The sequence below is a fragment of the Ranitomeya variabilis genome, chromosome 4 (genome assembly GCF_051348905.1).
Source record: "Ranitomeya variabilis isolate aRanVar5 chromosome 4, aRanVar5.hap1, whole genome shotgun sequence".
NCBI classification, from domain to species: Eukaryota; Metazoa; Chordata; class Amphibia; order Anura; family Dendrobatidae; genus Ranitomeya; species Ranitomeya variabilis.
Genome location: NC_135235.1, coordinates 25,020,498 through 25,040,237, shown reverse-complemented (window position 1 = coordinate 25,040,237; position 19,740 = coordinate 25,020,498). Strand labels below are relative to the sequence as shown.

Here is a 19,740-nt window from a genome sequence, read left to right as displayed (position 1 = left end):
TGCTGGGAAAATAAGCAACTTTGCAATTTATCTTTTATGAAAAATCCACTCGAGACAGGAGGGATTTTTTTGTTTTTTATTTTATTAGGTTTCTGCAGTTTAGCTGCCATGGCCGGTTTTCTGGAGAAGGAACGCAATATGTATTAGCTCTTTTGTACAGAGCTTGTAAGTGCTGCTCTGAAGTTGATCAGCTCATGATCTTCACTGTCCCTGCGCATCGCCGACGCTTCTGAAGCAAATCTGTCTCTGGTGCAGAATGGTTGTGCACACAGTATAGGTCGGCGGCTCAGTCATGCCACTGGTGTCAGCTGTCAATCATTAGGAGTGCGGATAAGCGGTGCAGTCCTGAAGATAGAAGATGAGAATAACCCTGTCTGTCCACATATTAGTCTGTTAATTATATAACTATTATCCATCATATATACGACTGCATTTACTGGTTGTGTGGGATAAGAAAGGAGCTTGGAGAAGCATAGCATTTAATAATACTTAACATTGATTTCTTTCAGGAAGAATTAAAAGACCGCCTGAAGCAAGAAAAGAGCCTGAGACAGGTTGCTGAAGAGCGGGTAGATGAGCTGGAGGAAAAGAAGAAGACTGAGGTGGATAAAGTAACCAACTTACAGAAGGAATTGGAAAAAGAAGTTTCTGAGCTCAGGGGCCACCTAGCGAATTGTCAATCGGAGAAAGAGGCAACAATAGAAAACTTGGAGCGTCAAGTAATAGAGAAAAGAGAACAGAATCGTGAAATGGAGATGATCAAAAAGACCTTAAAAGACTGTCAGGAAGAAAAAGAGAAAGCTCTTGATGCGTTAGAAAGCCAAGCAGATAATTTAGAAGAAATGGAGAGGCAAATTACAGAACTCCGAGAGAATATTGAAGAGTGTAACGAGGAGAAGGAGACAGCTTTGACTTCAGCCACTCAACTCCAGTTGACTGTGCAAGAAAGAGAACGTGAAATCAAGACTTCTAAGGAGAATATACTGAGACTCCTACAAGAGAAGGAGGCAGTGGTCACGGAGTTACAACAGAACATCCAGAGTTGTAAGGAGGCTGAGCTGCAAATGTCAATATTGGAAAATCGTCTTGGAGAGTGTGATGTTCAGAAAGAGCTTGCACTGAAAGCAGAAGAAGACAGTCGCCGGAGTATAGCAGAGAAGGATCGGGAAGTTGATACTCTGAATGAAAAGTTGAGCGTTGTTCTAGAAGAAAAGGAAGTAGTCTTTCAGAAGTTGTCTGTGGAAACTTCCAAGGCAAAGCAGAAACAGTTGGCTCTAAAAGAGCTTCTCAGACAATGTCAGGAAGAGCAAGAAACCAAGGTGAACTCATTGTGGCAAAATGTAAGGGAGCTGGAAAAGGAGATGGAGAGCCTAAAGGCCGAGAAGGCGAAGACACTTGAAGAAGTAGCCCATCAAACCATAATGTTAAAAGAGAGGGACTCTCTGATTGAATCTTTCCGATCTAGAATTGTGGAGTGCGAATTAGAGAAAGACCAGTTAGCTGAAAATTATAAGGCGTGTAAAGAAAACGTAGCTAGACTAAAAGAGACTATTAAAGGGTATGCAGAGGAGAAAGAGAAGTTGTCTAGTTTATTGCAATCTCAAACTAAAAAAGATAAGGAAAGAGAGAGGGAAATGAGAGTTTTGAAGGAAGTTTTGTCTAATGCTCAAAAAGAAAAAGAAATGGTCTGTAATGACTTAGAATTCCACAAAAATACTTTGAAAGAAAGAGGTAAAGATTACGAAGAGCTGGAACGAACACTGCAAGACATCCATCAAAAGAAGGAGCATCATAGACTAACTGAAGAGCAGCAGAAGAAAGAGATTTTGAGTTTGGAAGAGACGTTACGGAGGTCCCAACATGATAAATCTCTGGTAGAAGCCAGAATAGAACAGTTGCTGTCTCAGAAAGACAACCTGGAGAAGCAAGCGAAAATAGAGGAAGAACTGCTCAAGGGAAAAGTGATTGAATATTCTCAGTCCTTAAAGAAAAAAGAACTGGAGGTTGAAGTTTTGGAAGAGAAGTATGAGCAAGAGCGAGAAACCATGAATACGAGACTCGAAGCGCTTTCACGCTCTTTAAAAGAGAATGAAAAAGAATTGCAGGAACGGAAAAGACTTGAGAACGAGAATAGAGACCTGGAGAGCAAACTTTCTGAGATCTTGTATGAGAGGCAACTGGTCGAGGAACTGAGGGAAAGAGACAGCAAATCTTTTAATGTAAAGTTACAAGATCTTTCCCGAACCCTGCTAGAGAAAGAGGCAGAGGCTGATGGGGAGAGGATGCAGTTAAGCAGGGTTAACATTAACTTGGATGCTAGAGTCAAAGATCTGTTACACATCCTGGAAGAAAAAGACATCCAAGAGCAAGAAAATAAAGCAAAAATACAAGATCTGAAGCGAGACCTTGAACAGGTTCAATATTTTCTGGTAGAAAAGCAAAGAGAGGTAGACGGCTCGAAAATCCAGAGTGATCAAGAGATAATGACTCTGAAGCAGCAAGTTGAAGAACTGACTCGAGGGCTTGCCGACCAAGGGATCCTGTTTGAGGAGAGAGAAGGGCACTTAAAATCTTTGCAAATTAGAATAGACCAAATGGGTCGGGAGTTAATGGAGAAAGCTATTGAATCTAAACAAGGAGAAGAAGAAAGATCAGAATTACAGAAATGGGTGACAGAACTTTCCCAGGCTCTTATTGGAGAGATATCTCCAGTGCAAAAAGATTATAAAGCTTTAATCGATAGGCTAAAATTACTTGGAAAAGCCCTAAGAGCGAGAGAGCGACAGTGCGAAGACGAAAAAAATGATCAAAACAGTTTGAGAGAGAGAATGGCAAAACTATCTCAAGTTCTTATGGAAAGAGAACATGGATTAGAAGAAGCAGAAGATAAGATAAAATCACTGAGAGAGAAAATAAATGAACTGCAAGAAGTTATCGAAAAGAATGAAGATGAGGTGAGAAATGAGGAGCTGAAGAGTGAGGGCGAGAAGTCAATGTTGAGACAGAGTGTATCTCAGCTATCTTACAATCTGTCGGAGAAGAAGTTGGATATAGAAGAGAAGGAAGTTGAAATTAAGTTCCTGAAAGATAAGATCGAAGAATTGAGGCAAGTCATGTCGGACAAGGATCAGGAAATACGAGAGAGAAAAAGCTTTATCGAGCTGGAAAATAAGTCTCAAAACAGGAGAATATCAGAACTGTCTCAAGCTTTAACAGAAAAGGAAAGGGAAGCCGATAATAAAGATCTAAAAATGATATCTCTGGGAGACAAGATAGCAGAGCTTATAAAGGCTTTAATAAGTAAGGAACATGAGGTCGAAGAGGTGTTAACAAGGGGTGAACATGAAAAAAAGAAGCTTAAAGAAAAAATGGCAAAACTTTCACAGACCTTAGCCGAGAGAAGCCAGGATGCGGAATTTGTAAGGGCAGAGAGAAAATTATTGAAAAGTAAGATAGAAGAACTCGAAGAACAGTTGGTAGAAAAAGAAAGACAGATTGCTGAAGATGAGGAATCTCAGAGACTAAGATTTACAGAACTTACAAAGTCTTTAATAGAAAAAAATGAAGAGAATGATGAGAAGGAGATGGAGATTAATCTTTTGAAAGAAAAGATTGAAGAACTGCGACAACTTTTATGTGTAAAAGAAGAAAATAATAAAGATGAAGAACATAAACACGAGATAGAGGTGCAAAATCTGAGGAAAAGAGTTGCAGAGCTTTCATTATCTCTGACAGGAAAGGAAAGGGAAACCGATAACAAAGATCTAAAAATTATATCTCTTGAAGAAAAGATGTCGGAGCTTCATCGTGTTTTAGTAAGTAAGGAACATGAGCTCGAAGAGGAGATAACAAGGGGTGAACATGAGATTAAAGATGTAAGACAAAAAACAGCAGAACTTTCAAAGGCTTTATTCGAGAGCAGCGAGGATGCAGAATTTGCGAGGGCTCAGACAAAATTATTGAAAAGTAAGATAGAAGAACTCGAAGAACAGTTGACAGAAAAAGAAAGAGAAATGAATGATAAAGAAGGACAGATTGCACAATATGAGGAATCTCAAATACAGAGATTCACAGAACTTACTCAGTCTTTAGTAGAAAAGAGTGAAAATAATGCCAATAAGGAGATGCAAATGAAGCTTCTGAAAGAAAAGATTGAAGAACTGCAACAACTTCTGTGTGCAAAGGAAGAAGAAAATAAGGATGATGAACGGCAACATGACGAAGAGATGCATAATTTGAGTAGAAAAGTTGCCGATCTTACGTCATCCCTAATCGAAAGGAAGAGGGAAGCAGATGAGGTAAACACTATGAAGGAAACCATAGAAGAATTTAAGCTTCTGCTTACAAATAAGGAGCTAGAGAGAAAATCTGAGAGAAGAAAGTGCGATGAAGAAAGGAACACTCTACAGCGGAGGGTAAGGGACGTTACCAATGCTCTGGCCGAAAAGGATCAAGAATCTGATACGGCAAAAGTTGAGGTGACATGGCTGAAACGTAAGATAGAAGAGCTTAGACATGTCATACTGGAGAAAGAAGAAAAGATTCAGGCAGAAAATAGAATTAGTGCTGGAGAGAAGACATCCTTAACGCAAAGGATGAAAGAAATGTCCATAGTTTTACTGGAGAAGGAACAAGAGGCTGCAGATATGAAATTAGAAATGAAATATCTTAGAAATAGGCTTGAAGAAATTGGGCAAGTCTTAGTAAATAAGGACGAAGAATTCGTGGTGCAAAGAAGACACAATGAAGAAGAAAAGAAAGTCATGAAGGAGAGAATTAAGAGCTTATCTCAGTCTTTATTAGAGAAAGACCATGAAGCAGATCAGACCAAGATGGAGAGGAATTCTCTTAGAGTGAAGATAGAAGAACTGAGTAGGAAAGGAACCATGGTCCATGAAGATATAATGGATGAACAAAAGACAATTATGAGCCAGAGAGTGGAAAAACTTTCATTAAATGTAAAGGAGAAAGAACGAGAAGCCGATGCTCTTAAAGCAGAGTTGGTATTTCTGAGCGATCAGGTAGGAGAACTAAAACAAGCTCTGACTCATAAGAAGCAAGAAATTCAAGAGAAGGAATTACAGAGGGAAACTGAAAAGAAAAAATTAACAGAAAGAGTGACCGATCTCACTCAAACTTTAGGAAATAAAGTAAGAGAAGTAGAAGAAATGGCAGGAAATATGGAGTCCTTAAAAGAAGGGAGAAAGCAAGTTGAACAGGCTCTGAAAGAGGAAGAAAGGAAAGTGATAAATGAGATAAGATCACATGAGATGGAAAAGACAACCATGCAAAGTAAAATAGTTGAACTATCGCAAGCTTTGACAGAAAAGGAAGTAGAAGCAGAAGGCCTGGAAGGGCAGATGAAACATCTGAGGGAACAGATAGAGCAGCTAGGACAAAGCTTGGTAGAAAAAGAGCGACAGTGTAAGATACATGATGAAGAGAGAAATGTCCTAAGGCAGAAAGTATTACAATTTGTTCAGGCCACAGAAGAAAGGAAAGAAGATGTTATGGATATTGAGAAAAATGCTTTGACTCTGGAGATTGACGTATTTGGAGAAGTCATAACAGATGAAGGCCAAGACATACGACAGAAAACCGAAGACAAAGAAACATCTTCTAGGGAGATTCTGGAGATTAAATGTGAAGGTTTAAAGAAATCAGATACTGGATTGTATTTGGATGTGCAAGAAGACAGACAGAAACATCTAGGTGACCCAATGGTTGTGGAAGAAAGAAGACGTCTGGAAGATAATTTACGAGACTCACAAAAATTTACACGTCACAAATTGGAGATGGGAGAAGAGTCCATAGAACATTCAGAATTGATGAAGAAGAGAAAGTTGCTAGGAAACAAACATGAGGAACCTGTATTAATGGAGATCAATTACTTAAAGGAAGAGACGAAAATACAAGAGCTGTTAAGAGAAATGAAAGCACTTTCTCAAGAGAGAGATGAAGCTAAGAAGAGGGAAGATGATCTTAAGCGGAAGTTGAAGAAATCTGAAATGACGCTAAGACGCATGGAGGCTGAGGAGATTACATTGAGGCAGACATCTCTGGAATTCAAGACGAGACTTCAAAAAGTAAGATGTCTTGTCTTTTAGAGGCGGCCTGTAGTGTGCAAAGTCACTGTTATTCTTTGGTCAGAATAATGTAGCTTGGAGGCGTAAATCACATAGACCTAGTTTAAAGAGGTAAAAAGCATCATGAAAAACATAATAGATCAGGACTGATTCCTCAAGGGGATCACAACAGACCTGTTGTATAAAAAAGAAGCAATGACCCCAACGTGACCAGACAAAATCATTCCCAGTTATTGCAAAGAGTGCGATTAATCACTCGTTAAAAATTTCCTACTGAACAGGGATAGACCACTATGCGAAAACCTGTTGTCTAGGCACAATTGAAAACCATCTTCACAGACTGTACCTCTTTAAGTGTCAGTGCTCGGCCAGAGGAAGGCAGTGACCCTGCAGCATCCTCCCTATCAGTGCTAAGAAGGAGACCAGAGCAAATACAGGCTCTGTTCCATAGATTGACAGGATTGTCCTTTCTATTTCTTTCTCTTTTTATTTTGTTTGTTTATTCCTTTCATTTTTCTCTTTCTCCCTTTCTTTTTCTCCCTTTCCCTTTCTCCCTTTCCCTTTTTCCCTTTCTCCCTTTCTCCCTTCCCCTTTCTCAATCTTAAGCTTTCTCCATCTTAAGCTTTCTCTTACTCCGTTTGTTTCTTTCTCTTTGTTTCTCTCTCACCTGTTTCTCTTACTTTCTCACTTTCTTTTTTTATTTCTCGATCACTCTTTTTATCTCCCTTTTTTTTGTCTTTTTCGCTCTCCGTGTAAGAGGGAGGGGGACAGCATCTATTTTCGGATTACAGTAACAGATTCCAGAAGAACACAAGCTTACCTGGTTGACTTCTCAGATGATGGTCGATTAGCATCAGTTTTCTCTATGTAGTACTTTATGTTTTGCATTTGTGAGTATATAAAGTGGACTCTCCTGACTTTTAGGAGGAATTTGCATCTTGCTCTCAAGCTAGTGAGCAACTGACATGCAGACGCGATGGTGCCGCTGCCTGACGGTCACAACAGCTGTCCAATAGAATATAGGAATATTACTTTTGGCAATGGCCACATGGTTTTTGCACAACTGTGTGGTCATTCACTCCTTTCTGCTGTAACCAATGGACAGTACAGACCAAAAGTTTGGATACACCTTCTCATTTAAAGATTTTTCTGTCAGGGTCAGGGTGAACGGGGAGTTATCACGGACCATACAGCTAACTAGAGGGACTAGGCAGGGGTGTCCACTCTCTCCTCTTTTGTTTGCTCTGGCTGTGGAGCCACTGGCTGCTAAACTTCGACGGTCTGATGAGATGACTGGGTTTAAATATGGGAGGATTGAAGAAAGGGTGGCATTGTATGCAGATGACATTCTTTTGTTTTTGGCTGACCCGGGTGCGTCCTTGGAGGGAGCCATTGGGATTATTGAACGCTTCGGATCAGTGTCAGGATTTAAGATAAACTGGAGTAAGTCTATCTTGTTTAAGGTGGATGATGTTGGGGGGGAGCCACTGGAAGATGGGCGACTGAAGGTGACGAGCCAATTCAAGTACCTTGGCATATGGGTATCTATGCCTGTTACTGATTATATACATAGGAATATGACTCCAATCTTGGGTGTTCTGAAGGCAAAAGTGGATGCTTGGCTTAAGCTGCATTTATCTGTGGTAGGTAGGGTGAATCTTATTAAAATGATTCTGATGCCGAAAATACTGTATATTTTGCATAATGCACCAGTGTGGATACCACGCGGGAAATTTAGACAGATCAATTCTCTGTTTAGGAATTTAATATGGGGGAGACAATATCCGCAGATTAGACTGGAGACGCTTCACCGACCCAAGGACGATGGGGGACTAGCATTGCCTAACCCTGAAATATACTTTCTTGCAGCACAGAGTCAGCATCTAAAGGGATGGGCGCTTGAGGGGTCTCTTGGAGCAGTACAGCGGTTGATGGAAGTGATGACAAAAAGAAAGCCAGTAGTACAATGTTTGGAGGATGGATCCTTGGGAGCTCTGGGGAAATTATACCCGACTGTGTTGTTGATACGTAGGTTGTGGGTTAGATTGAGACATATACGCGGGATCACGGACTTGACAAGATTCTCTCCGCTATGGCATAACAATAACTTACAGGAGTTTGAGGCACTGGGGATACTGACAGAATGGCAGGTCAAAGGGATTCAGTACGTGTATCAGATACTTGAGCGAGGTGAGTTAAAATCATTTTCCCAATTGCAGGCGGAGTTTGGTCTGGGGACTGCGGGGGAGTATCAGTATTTGCGGATGTTGCATGCTTTTAGAGCTCAGAATAGGAGCGGAGATATTAGAATGCAAAGAGATATAGTACTGGAGTATGTGTGTAATGAAGGGTCTACTGGGGGGGTTATATCTACTTTGTATAAAGATCTGCTACATACTTTCCTGTTGGGATTTCCGATAATGGCGAGAGCTAAATGGGAGAGGGATCTGGGTCCAATGGATAAAGAGACTTGGGAGTCGGTGCTAGAATGGGTCCCAAGACTGTCAGTGAGCGAACCATATAGACTGTCACAGCTCTATTAGGTATCCAAAAAATAACATCATGTACAAATGAGTAATAAATAACAAAGATAAAGGCCCGATAATAGAGCCAAATGATAATCCCCACTGTACATATGGACCATGACAGGACAAACTGCAAAAACTCACTAAGAATGAACAAAAGCACCAACAACAGTTTTTATATCCAAAATATCAAAAGTACTTTATTATAATAAAAATATTACAACAGGTATAAGGGAAACAAGGGGGATCATGCGGCAATGCGACACTGAGAGTGCCCAATAACAACAGTGGACAAAAAACGTGTATCACATACATAAAAGGGTTCCATCTAAAAATGCATCACAATTAGTGCACCACGCCATCATAGACAGATGGAAACCCATAATTAATCAATCAGGTGACGGTCCAAATGAGGCAAAAAATGTTGTACATTACCAAGATGTGCACGCCAGTCACCACGCCGTCCACCGTTGACCCCAGGGTAATGTACAACATTTTTTGCTTCATTTGGACCGTCACCTGATTGATAAATTATGGGTTTCCATCTGTCTATGATGGCGTGGTGCACTAATTGTGATGTATTTTTAGATGGAACCCTTTTATGTATGTGATACACGTTTTTTGTCCACTGTTGTTATTGGGCACTCTCAGTGTCGCATTGCCGCATGATCCCCCTTGTTTCCCTTATACCTGTTGTAATATTTTTATTATAATAAAGTACTTTTGATATTTTGGATATAAAAACTGTTGTTGGTGCTTTTGTTCTGTCACAGCTCTATGTAATACACAGGGTCTATAAGTCTCCGATAATACTATATAAGGCAGGTTTGCGTGATAATTCCGAGTGCCCAAGGTGTAAATCTACGGATGCGGATATATTTCATATGATGTGGACGTGTCCGAGACTGGCTGCATTTTGGTTAGTAGTTTTGAGTCGTATGGAAGGTGCGTATGGATGTGCGGTGCCAAGAGATCCAATTGTGTGCCTGTTGGGATGCGTGGATGAGATTGGAGTAGATAGTAACCTAAAGATAGCTATTGCCAGACTGTTATACATGGCTAGGAAGGTAATAGCTCGAAATTGGATCAGGGAAGAACCGCCGTCAAGAGGAGAATTCCTACAATATGTGAAACAAGGCCTGACACTCGAAAAGGGGTTTTACAAAAAGAAAGGGAAAATCGAAGTGTTCAATAAACTGTGGTCTCCGTGGATCGCCATGGGATAGGGATAGGGGTATTATACAAATTGAATGAACTACGATCCCTAATTAATGGCATTGTAAAGTGTGGCTTACATTAGGGGCTGGGGGATTAGTCATCCTTTTGTTTTACTGATGGAGGTGTTAAGCAAGATGGGCTGTCTTGTTGGGTTGGGGTGGGGGGTGTTGGGATCAAAGGGAGTTTGAAGGGGGGGGGAGAAAATTTTGTATTGAAAATACGAATGTAACATGTCAATCATCTTGTTATTCTTAATAAAAACCTATTTGAAGTAAAAGATTTTTCTGTATTTTCATGACCATGAAAATTGTACATTCACACTGAAGGCATCAAAACTATGAATTAACACGTGGAATTATATACTTAACAAAAAAGTGTGAAACAACTGAAATTACGTCTTATATTCTAGGTTCTTCAAAGTAGCCACCTTTTTCTTTGATGACTGCTTTGCACGCTCTTGGCATTCTCTTGATGAGCTTCAAGAGGTAGTCATCGGGAATGGTCTTCCAACAATCTTGAAGGAGTTCCCAGAGATGCTTAGCACTTATTGGCCCTTTTGCCTTCACTCTGCGGTCCAGCTCACCCCAAATCATCTTGATTGGGTTCAGGTCTGGTGACTGTGAAGGCCAGGTCATCTGGTGTAGCACCCCATCACTCTCCTTCTTGGTCAAATAGCCCTTACACAGCCTGGAGGTGTGTTTGGGGTCATTGTCCTGTTGAAAAATAAATGATGGTCCAACTAAACGCAAACCGGATGGAATAGCATGCCGCTGCAAGATGCTGTGGTAGCCATGCTGGTTCAGTATGCCTTCAATTTTGAATAAATCCCCAACAGTGTCACCAGCAAAGCACCCCTACACCATCACACCTCCTCCTCCATGGTGGGAACCAGGCATGTAGAGTCCATCCGTTCACCTTTTCTGCGTCGCACAAAGACACGGTGGTTGGAACCAAAGATCTCAGATTTGGACTCATCAGACCAAAGCACAGATTTTCCCTGGTCTAATGTCCATTCCTTGTGTTCTTTAGCCCAAACAAGTCTCTTCTGCTTGTTGCCTGTCCTTAGCAGTGGTTTCCTGGCAGCTATTTTACCATGAAGGCCTGCTGCACAAAGTCTCCTCTTAACAGTTGTTGTAGAGATGTGTCTGCTGCTAGAACTCTGTGTGGCATTGACCTGGTCTCTAATCTGAGCTGCTGTTAACCTGCGATTTCTGAGGCTGGTGACTCGGATAAACTTATCCTCAGAAGCAGAGGTGACTCTTGGTCTTCCTTTCCTGGGGCGGTCCTCATGTGAGCCAGTTTCTTTGTAGCACTTAATGGTTTTTGCCACTGCACTTGGGGACACTTTCAAAGTTTTCCCAATTTTTCAGACTGACTGACCTTCAATTCTTAAAGTAATAATGGCCACTCGTTTTTTTTTACTTAGCTTCTTTTTTCTTGCCATAATACAAATTCTAACAGTCTATTCAATAGGACTATCAGCTGTGTATCCACCAGACTTCTGCACAACACAACTGATGGTCCCAACCCCATTTATAAGGCAAGAAATCCCACTTATTAAATCTGACAGGGCCCACCTGTGAAGTGAAGACCATTCCCGGTGACTACCTCTTGAAGCTCATCAAGAGAATGCCAAGAGTGTGCAAAGCAGTTATCAAAGCAAAAGGTGGCTACTTTGAAGAACCTAGAATATAAGAAATAATTTCAGTTGTTTCACACTTTTTTGGTAAGTATATAATTCCACATGTGTTAATTCATAGTTTTGATGCCTTCAGTGTGAATGTACAATTTTGATAGTCATGAAAATACAGAAAAATCTTTAAATGAGAAGGTGTGTCCAAACTTTTGGTCTGTACTGTACTTGTGCCTCTTATTTATTCCTCCTTTTCTTTCAAAAGTTTTAACTTTTTTTTTTTTTTCGCTGTACATTGGCTTTTTAACCCCTTAACAACCGCCGATACGCCTTTTAACGGCGGCAGTTAAGGGTACTTAAACCACAGCGCCGTTAATTAACGGCGCTGTGGAAAAAGTGAATAGCGCCCCCCAGAGTCGGATTTTCTCTGGGGTCTCAGTTGCCGGGGGTAGCCGAGACCCCAGAGAACGTGATTCGGGTTTTTTTTACCGACCCCCGAGTTGCGATCGCCGGTAATTAACCGTTTACCGGCGATCGCAAAAAAACCCGCAATTTTCCTTTTAATTTCTCTGTCCTCCGATGTGATCGCACATCAGAGGACAGAGAAATGGGTCCCCGATAGCCCCCCGATACTCACCTGTCTCCCCCGGTGCTCCTCGTGGCTCCTGATGGGCGCCGCCATCTTTTCCCGGCAAAAATATGGCGGGCGCAGTGCGCCCGCCGGCCGGCACCCGGGAGATCTTTGGGGTCTCGGCTGCCGGGGGTAGCCGAGACCCCAAAGAACATGATTGGGGTCGGTTTTTACCGACCCCTGTTTTGCGATCGCCGGTAATTAACTGTTTACCGGCGGTCGCAAAAAAAAACAACGATCTGTCATTCTCTGTCCTCTGATGTGATCGCACATCAGAGGACAGAGAAATAGGGGGATTCGGGGACCCTATCATACTTACCGGTGTCCCTGGGTCCTCCTGCGTCCCCTCCTGTCCGCCGGCTTCTTCATCGGGAAAGAAAATGGCGGGCGCATGCGCAGTGCGCCTGCCATCTGCCGGCCGGCAGGAGAGGAGTTGGGGCTAAAATTAGGGTTAGGGTTGGGGCTAAATTTAGGGTTAGCGTTAGGCTTCTTTCACACTTGCGTCAGTACGGGGCCGTCGCAATGCGTCGGCCCGACGTACCGACGCACGTTGTGAAAATTGTGCACAACGTGGGCAGCAGATGCAGTTTTTCAACGCATCCGCTGCCCAGTCTATGTCCTGGGGAGGAGGGGGCAGAGATACGGCCACGCATGCGCGGAAATGGCGGGCGCGACGTACAAAAAAAAAGGTTACATTGAACTTTTTTTTGTGACGGTCCGCCAAAACACAACGGATCCAGTGCACGACGGACGCGACGTGTGGCCATCTGTCGGCAATACAAGTCTATGGGCAAAAAAGTCATCCTGCGGGCACATTTGCAGGATCCGTTTTTTGTCCAAAACGACGGATTGCGACAGATGCCACACGACGCAAGTGTGAAAGTAGCCTTAGGGTTGGGGCTAAAGTTAGGGCTAGGGTTAGGGTTAAATTTAGGGTTAGGGTTAGGGTTGGGGCTAAAGTTAGGGTTAGGTCTAGGGCTGGGGCTAAAGTTAGGGTTAGGGTTGGGGCTAAAGTTAGGGTTAGGGCTAGGGTTAGTGTTGGGGCTAAAGTTAGGGCAAGGGTTGGGGCTAAAGTTAGGGCTAGGGTTGCGGCTAAAGTTAGGGTTAGGGTTTGGAATAGGGTTAGGGTTGGCATTAGGGTTACGTTTGGGATTAGGGTTAGGTTTGGGATTAGGGTTAGGTTTGGGATTAGGGTTAAGGTTAGGGTTGGGATTAGGGTTAGGGGTGTATTGGGATTAGGGTTAGGTTTGAGGTTAGGGTTGAGATTAGGATTAGGGGTGTGTTGGGGTTAGGGTTGGATTTAGAATTGGGGGGTTTCCACTGTTTAGGTACATCAGGGGGTCTCCAAACACGACAGCCAATTTTGCGCTCAAAAAGTCAAATGGTACTCCCTCCCTTCTGAGCTCTGCCGTGCGCCCAAACAGTGGTTTACCCCCACATATGGGGCATCAGCGTACTCGGGATAAATTGGACAACAACTTTTGGGGTCCAAATTTCTCCTGTTACCCTTGTGAAAATAAAAACTTGGGGGCTAAAAAATCTTTTTTGTGGAAAAAAAATATTTTTTTTATTTTCTCGACTCTGCATTATAAACTTCTGTGAAGCACTTGGGCATTCAAAGTTCTCACCACACATCTAGATAAGTTCCATGGGGGGTCTAGTTTCCAAAATGGGGTCACTTGTGGGGGGTTTCCACTGTTTAGGCACATCAGGGGCTCTCCAAACGCGACATGGCGTCCGATCTCAATTCCAGCCAATTCTACATTGAAAAAGTAAAACGGCACTCCTTCTCTTCCAAGCTCTGCGGTGCGCCCAAACAGTGGTTTACCCCCACATATGGGGTATCGACTTACTCAGGAGAAATTGGACAACAACTCTTGGGGTCCAATTTCTCTTGATACCCTTGTGAAAATTAAAACTTGGGGGCTAAAAATTCTTTTTTGTGGAAAAAATTTTTTTTTATTTTCACGACTCTGCATTATAAACTTCTGTGAAGCACTTGGGCATTCAAAGTTCTCACCACATACCTAGATAAGTTCCTTGGGGGGTCTAGTTTCCAAAATGGGGTCACTTGTGGGGGGGTTCTACTGTTTAGGTGCATCAGGGGCTCAGCAAACGCAACATAACGCCCGCAGACCATTCTATCAAAGTCTGCATTCCAAAACGGCGCTCCTTCCCTTCCGAGCTCTGCCGTGCGCCCAACCAGTGGTTTATCCCCACATATGGGGTACCAGCATACTCAGGACAAATTGAACAACAACTCTTGGGGTCCAATTTCTCTTGTTACCCTTGTGAAAATAAAAACTTGGGGGCTAAAAAAATCTTTTTTGTGGAAAAAAAAAATATTTTTTATTTTCACGACTCTGCATTATAATCTTCTGTGAAGCACTTGGGCATTCAAAGTTCTCACCACACATCTAGATAAGTTCCTTAAGGGGTCTAGTTTCCAAAATGGGGTCACTTGTGGGGGGTTTCCACTGTTTAGGCACATCAGGGGCTCTCCAAACGCAACATGGCGTCCGATCTCAATTCCAGCCAATTCTACATTGAAAAAGTAAAACGGCACTCCTTCTCTTCCAAGCTCTGCGGTGCGCCCAAACAGTGGGTATACCCCCACATATAGGGTATCGACGTACTCAGGAGAAATTGCACAACAACTTTTGTGGTCTAATTTTTCCTGTTACACTTGTGAAAATAAAAATTTGGGGGCAAAAAGATCATTTTTGTAGAAAAAATGCGATTTTTTATTTTCACGGCTCTACGTTATAAACTTCTGTGAAGCACTTGGGGGTTCAAAGTGCTCACCACACATCTAGATAAGTACCACACATCTAGATAAGTTCCTTAAGGGGTCTAGTTTCCAAAATGGTGTCACTTGTGGGGGGTTTCCACTGTTTAGGCACATTAGGGGCTCTCCAAACGTGACATGGCATCCAATCTCAATTCCAGACAATTCTGCATTGAAAAAGTCAAACGGTGCTCCTTCACTTCCAAGCTCTGCGGTGCGCCCAAACAGTGGTTTACCCCCACATATGGGGTATCGGCGTATTCAGGAGAAATTGCACAACAACATTTATGGTTAAATTTCTGTTTTTACACTTGTGAAAATAAAAAAAATGGTTCTGAAGTAAAATGTTTGCAAAAAAAAAGTTAAATGTTCATTTTTTCCTTCCACATTGTTTCAGTTCCTGTGAAGCACGTAAAGGGTTAATAAACTTCTTGAAGGTGGTTTTGAGCACCTTGAGGGGTGCAGTTTTTAGAATGGTGTCACACTTGGGTATTTTCTATCATATAGACCCCTCAAAATGACTTCAAATGTGATGTGGTCCCTAAAACAAAATTGTGTTGTAAAAATGAGAAATTGCAGGTCAACTTTTAACCCTTATAGCTCCCTAAGAAAAAAAATTTTGTTTCCAAAATTGTGCTGATGTAAAGTAGACATGTGGGAAATGTTATTTATTAACTATTTTTCGTGACATATCTCTCTGAGTTAAGGGCATAAAAATAAAAATTTTGAAAATTGCAAAATTTTAAAAATTTTCGCCATATTTCCATTTTTTTCATAAATAATCGCAAGTAATATCAAAGAAATGTTACCACTAACATGAAGTACAATATGTCACGAAAAAACAGAATCAGCGGGATCCGTTAAAGTATTCCAGAGTTATAACCTCATAAAGTGACACTGGTCAGAATTGTAAAAATTGTCTCGGTCATTAAGTACCAAATTGGCTCTGTCACTAAGGGGTTAAAATCTTTTTTGAAGGATGAAGAAGTTCTAATTTTGAATGACATAATTCATTTTACCATAAAATATACTGGTAAATGGAGGAGGCGAAAAGTCCAACTGCTTTGAAATGGTGAAAAAAAGCGCATTTATTTAAGGGTTGAAAGTATTCAGAAATAGTTTTAAAAAATGTTTGTTTTGCCATTTTCTGAGACATGTCACTTTTTTATTTTTTTTTTCCATGGAGAGATTCCTTTCTTCATTGCCGTTTTTTTGGGAGTTTGGTGCTTTTTTTTTTTCACTTTAATTTTATATTTTGGTACATTAGAGGTGGTAATACCAAATCTGCTTTGTCATATAGACTAGAAAGTAGATGAAGAGGAATTCAAATTTGTAAATTTGTATAATTTTTTTATTTTATGTGATTATTTTTTAAAATTTATCTTTAGTCCCTTTAGAGTTTTTGAACCTGCAATTATGTGATCACTTATTCTATTTACTATAATATATTGTCATAATGACTTTCTCCTATGAAACTTCACAACGGATGGACCTCTACAGGAGGACATGGCAGCCATAGAGGCCTTCATCTGCCCCCAGGTGCCATGTCAGCCCATAGGCTCCGTGCAATCCCACCATTCAATTACTGCTGAGAGTGACATTTTAGTTGCTTACGCAGCACTAGCTCTGGTCGCTGCTGTTAGACACATGCATGTTGTATAACAGCCAGCATCGACCGGGTATGGTGTAGGCTCAGCTCCTGAGCCTGTTAGATATATAGGAGCTTGACCTAGGAGCTACTATTACATCTTATGTCGGGGAATAGGTAATTATTTCACACGAGTTTCCCTATCCTCTGTCAGCCGCTGTGACTGTCGGGAAGCAGGTGCACCTCGGTTTTGCCAGACTTTCGCCCCGAACTGAATCATCTTTCTTTGTTCTTGTTAATTCATCCTCACCCCTCCATTACAGATTGGTCATTGTAGAGCAGTGTACACTAGATTGCGCCATGATGGCTGAATAGTAAGTGTTAGGAGCAAGTATTAAGATAAGAAATAGGATAAACATACAATAGTGTTGACCACTTTACGGTAATGTATGAGCAGTGACAATCGGAGCATCATTTCAAGGTCCCCAGAAAGCAGGGATCCTAAGCTGTAATGGCCATACCGGGGATCCTAGGGGTTTAGGAGTAGCCTAGATAACATGCATTTATTCACTTTCCTAAAAAGGACCCCAAACGTGTGGATGGCCTAGTCATAAGGAATGGCGATTCCCTGCAAAGGAGGCTGGAGGTCCTCCAGGAGGCTGTTGCAAGGTTGGAAAACGACAAATCTTTATTGGAAAACCAAACCCTACATCTGAGTTCGACATTACAAGAAGTAAGAGCCACTATATGAGCAAGAGCCGTGGATGATGAACTAAGTCAAAGTTTTCTTACGTTTCATTTTGTGTTGCCAGGTGGAGAGCGAGCGGAGAAACCTCCGTAGGGAGCTGCGAAAGCTCCATGCCGCAACAGTGCAGGGCTCCAAGGACAAAACGCAAGAGGTCGGTCATAAATAAAATACTTTTAGAATATGGAACTTGTGTTTTATCATCACCATCAACTGATTTGCACATTTGATGACTTTTTATATTTGGCTCATTGTAACGCGGCGGTCCCTCTTTAGTCTCGACGCATTGTGGCATCTCTCATTACAGGAGATGTCCAATGTCAGAAAAGACATTTGCCTTTTTCCAAAAACAGTGCCACCCGTGTCTACAGATGTACAAATAAAATATCACACACAACCTGTTAACAGGGGTGGCTCTGTATTCGGAAGCAAGCCATGTTTGTCTACCCCTTTAATTAGCCCATGATTTTTTATTTTTTTTTTAACCTCTAGGATACAGTTGAATCTTCTGCATCTCAGTCAAGTGTGACAGAATTAGAGCAACAGGTATAAGACAGAACAAGAAGGAGTCTGCAATTGTCAGGAGCCATAGCGCATAGTGATCTTCTCTCTCTTCCCGCAGATCTCCTCGCTAAAGTCGCAGCTCGAGACAGAACGTGGCCACCGTTCCCGTTACATACAACGATGTTCCCGTACCACTGACGACCTTATGAGCCTTAGACAAAATCTGACTCGTTCCCTGGCTGCTGTGACCTCTGATACTAGAATTCAAGTGCTAGAGAGGGAGACCCTCCAACTGGATGACACTTTAAACCGCAGCCTTGGCCTATCTCCAACCTGAATGTGGTTGTCAATATAAAAGCATCTTACATTAAGAAACAGGATGGGTCCACACAGTGTGAAAATGGCCAATTCCAGCCTGTGAAAGAAGTTCTTCTCCTGCTTGTTTTACGGAAGTTCAGTTCAGTTGCAATGGTACCAGCTTTAGAGACTGATCACCAACCATTTTTCAAAATCCGTTGGCAATAGTGTTTTGCTCCTGGTGATGAAAAAATCTTTTTCTTCCTGAATACTACAAAGTACAACCTGTTCTCACATTCCCTAATAGCTCAGTGTGTTACTAGGTTGAATCCCAAGTGAAAGGTCATTGGTTCAAATCGTGAAGAAGCCATAAAGAAGATTTCCCAAGAAAAGAGAAACGGCATCATCGATAGTGATCAAATGTACGTGTGTTAATTCATGTGTGTCAAGGTCCTTTGGTAACTGAGCGTGCTTAAAATTATAAGTCCACACTGTAGTGATAAGTTGGCCACACTTTAAACTTCCAGGCCTTAAACACTCAGGTACCAAAATGGGGTCTGACCCTACCCTTTTAAAAACATTTTACTTAGTGAAAAATGTACATTTTTGCATCACAATTTTCCAACAAAGTGGAACATTTTTGTACATGAAATCCTATACTGTGAATAATCAAAAATGCGTAGTTATTACTTGAGAAATTTGATAATTACGGACATCTTTCTGGTAAGGTTGTTTTGTTCTTCCACCAGTTCATGAATAGTGTCTGAGCTGTCACATGGGGCATGTATCAGCAATTTTTGGCCCTCTAACTATAGTGGAACCGCAACTCCTAACATGACCTGATAGGCTGTGACTATCATAAGTCCTGTAAATTATAATTTCCCAACAGCTAACGTGTCAAAGGTTGCTGACCTTTGTAATAGGGTGCACGAGTTCAACTTTTTAGAGTTGTATCATTGCTTCTGGCTCAAAGTAGTGTTTTTTAAAAAGTCAGAATTTTAGTGTTCATTATGATTTTTATGCTACAGGAATGATATAAAATTTGGGTACCGCAATGGGGTCTGATCCTAACCCTTTCTTAAAAAGCCCTGCTGCTTCTCTTCAGAAGCACTCAATATTTCAAAATGCATAACTCAATTTAACCTTGAAAAAATTAGATTGTCTATTGGCAGTAGAACTTACCAGATGTGTAGGTGACTTGGTAATCAGATTGTCACATTACCTTGAATGATTAGGGTTATTAAGGACATGTTTGTAGGTCATTGCCGTTAGCTCAAAACTAAGCTGAATGGCCATATTACTCCATTTTAATAAGTCAGCTTATAGTGTGTATTGTGGGTTATACAGTTAGTTTAACACTTTGATGTTTGATCTGTGATGTATGTATGATTCCCAGTACCAGGTAGCTGTGTAAATTTATTGTATGTCCACAATGTTGCATAAGTGCATTGCTTGGGGTAAGGCAACGACAATCTAGATAATTTTAGCACCAGAAAAATACACTGGTAAGTTGCGTTTAAACAGGGTAAACTTGTTTTTTTTTTTTAAATTCGGTCATTTAGGTAGGCAAAAAAAAAAACAAGCCTTAAAAAATTAACCGGAACTTATATATGAGGAAATTAAGTTGCAATTCCCTATATATATTTCTATTTGGCATGATTACCTGCATACATATCAGTAAAGATGTGTGATTGTAGTCGGAATGCAGTTATATATCGATACACG

At 41.4% G+C, this 19,740-nt stretch overlaps 1 protein-coding gene across 1 annotated transcript in view; it reads left to right on the top strand.

Moving 5' to 3' along the window:
• LOC143769523 (uncharacterized) overlaps positions 1-19,710 on the top strand; it is a 37,260-nt gene extending 17,550 nt beyond the window's left edge. Inside the window, exons 14-18 of the mRNA XM_077258153.1 lie at positions 510-6,086; positions 17,053-17,202; positions 17,282-17,368; positions 17,707-17,760; positions 17,837-19,710. Coding sequence (XP_077114268.1) covers positions 510-6,086; positions 17,053-17,202; positions 17,282-17,368; positions 17,707-17,760; positions 17,837-18,055 — 6,087 coding nt within the window. The 3' untranslated portion in view covers positions 18,056-19,710. The remainder of the gene's footprint in view (positions 1-509; positions 6,087-17,052; positions 17,203-17,281; positions 17,369-17,706; positions 17,761-17,836) is intronic.
• Positions 19,711-19,740: the final 30 nt, after the last annotated feature.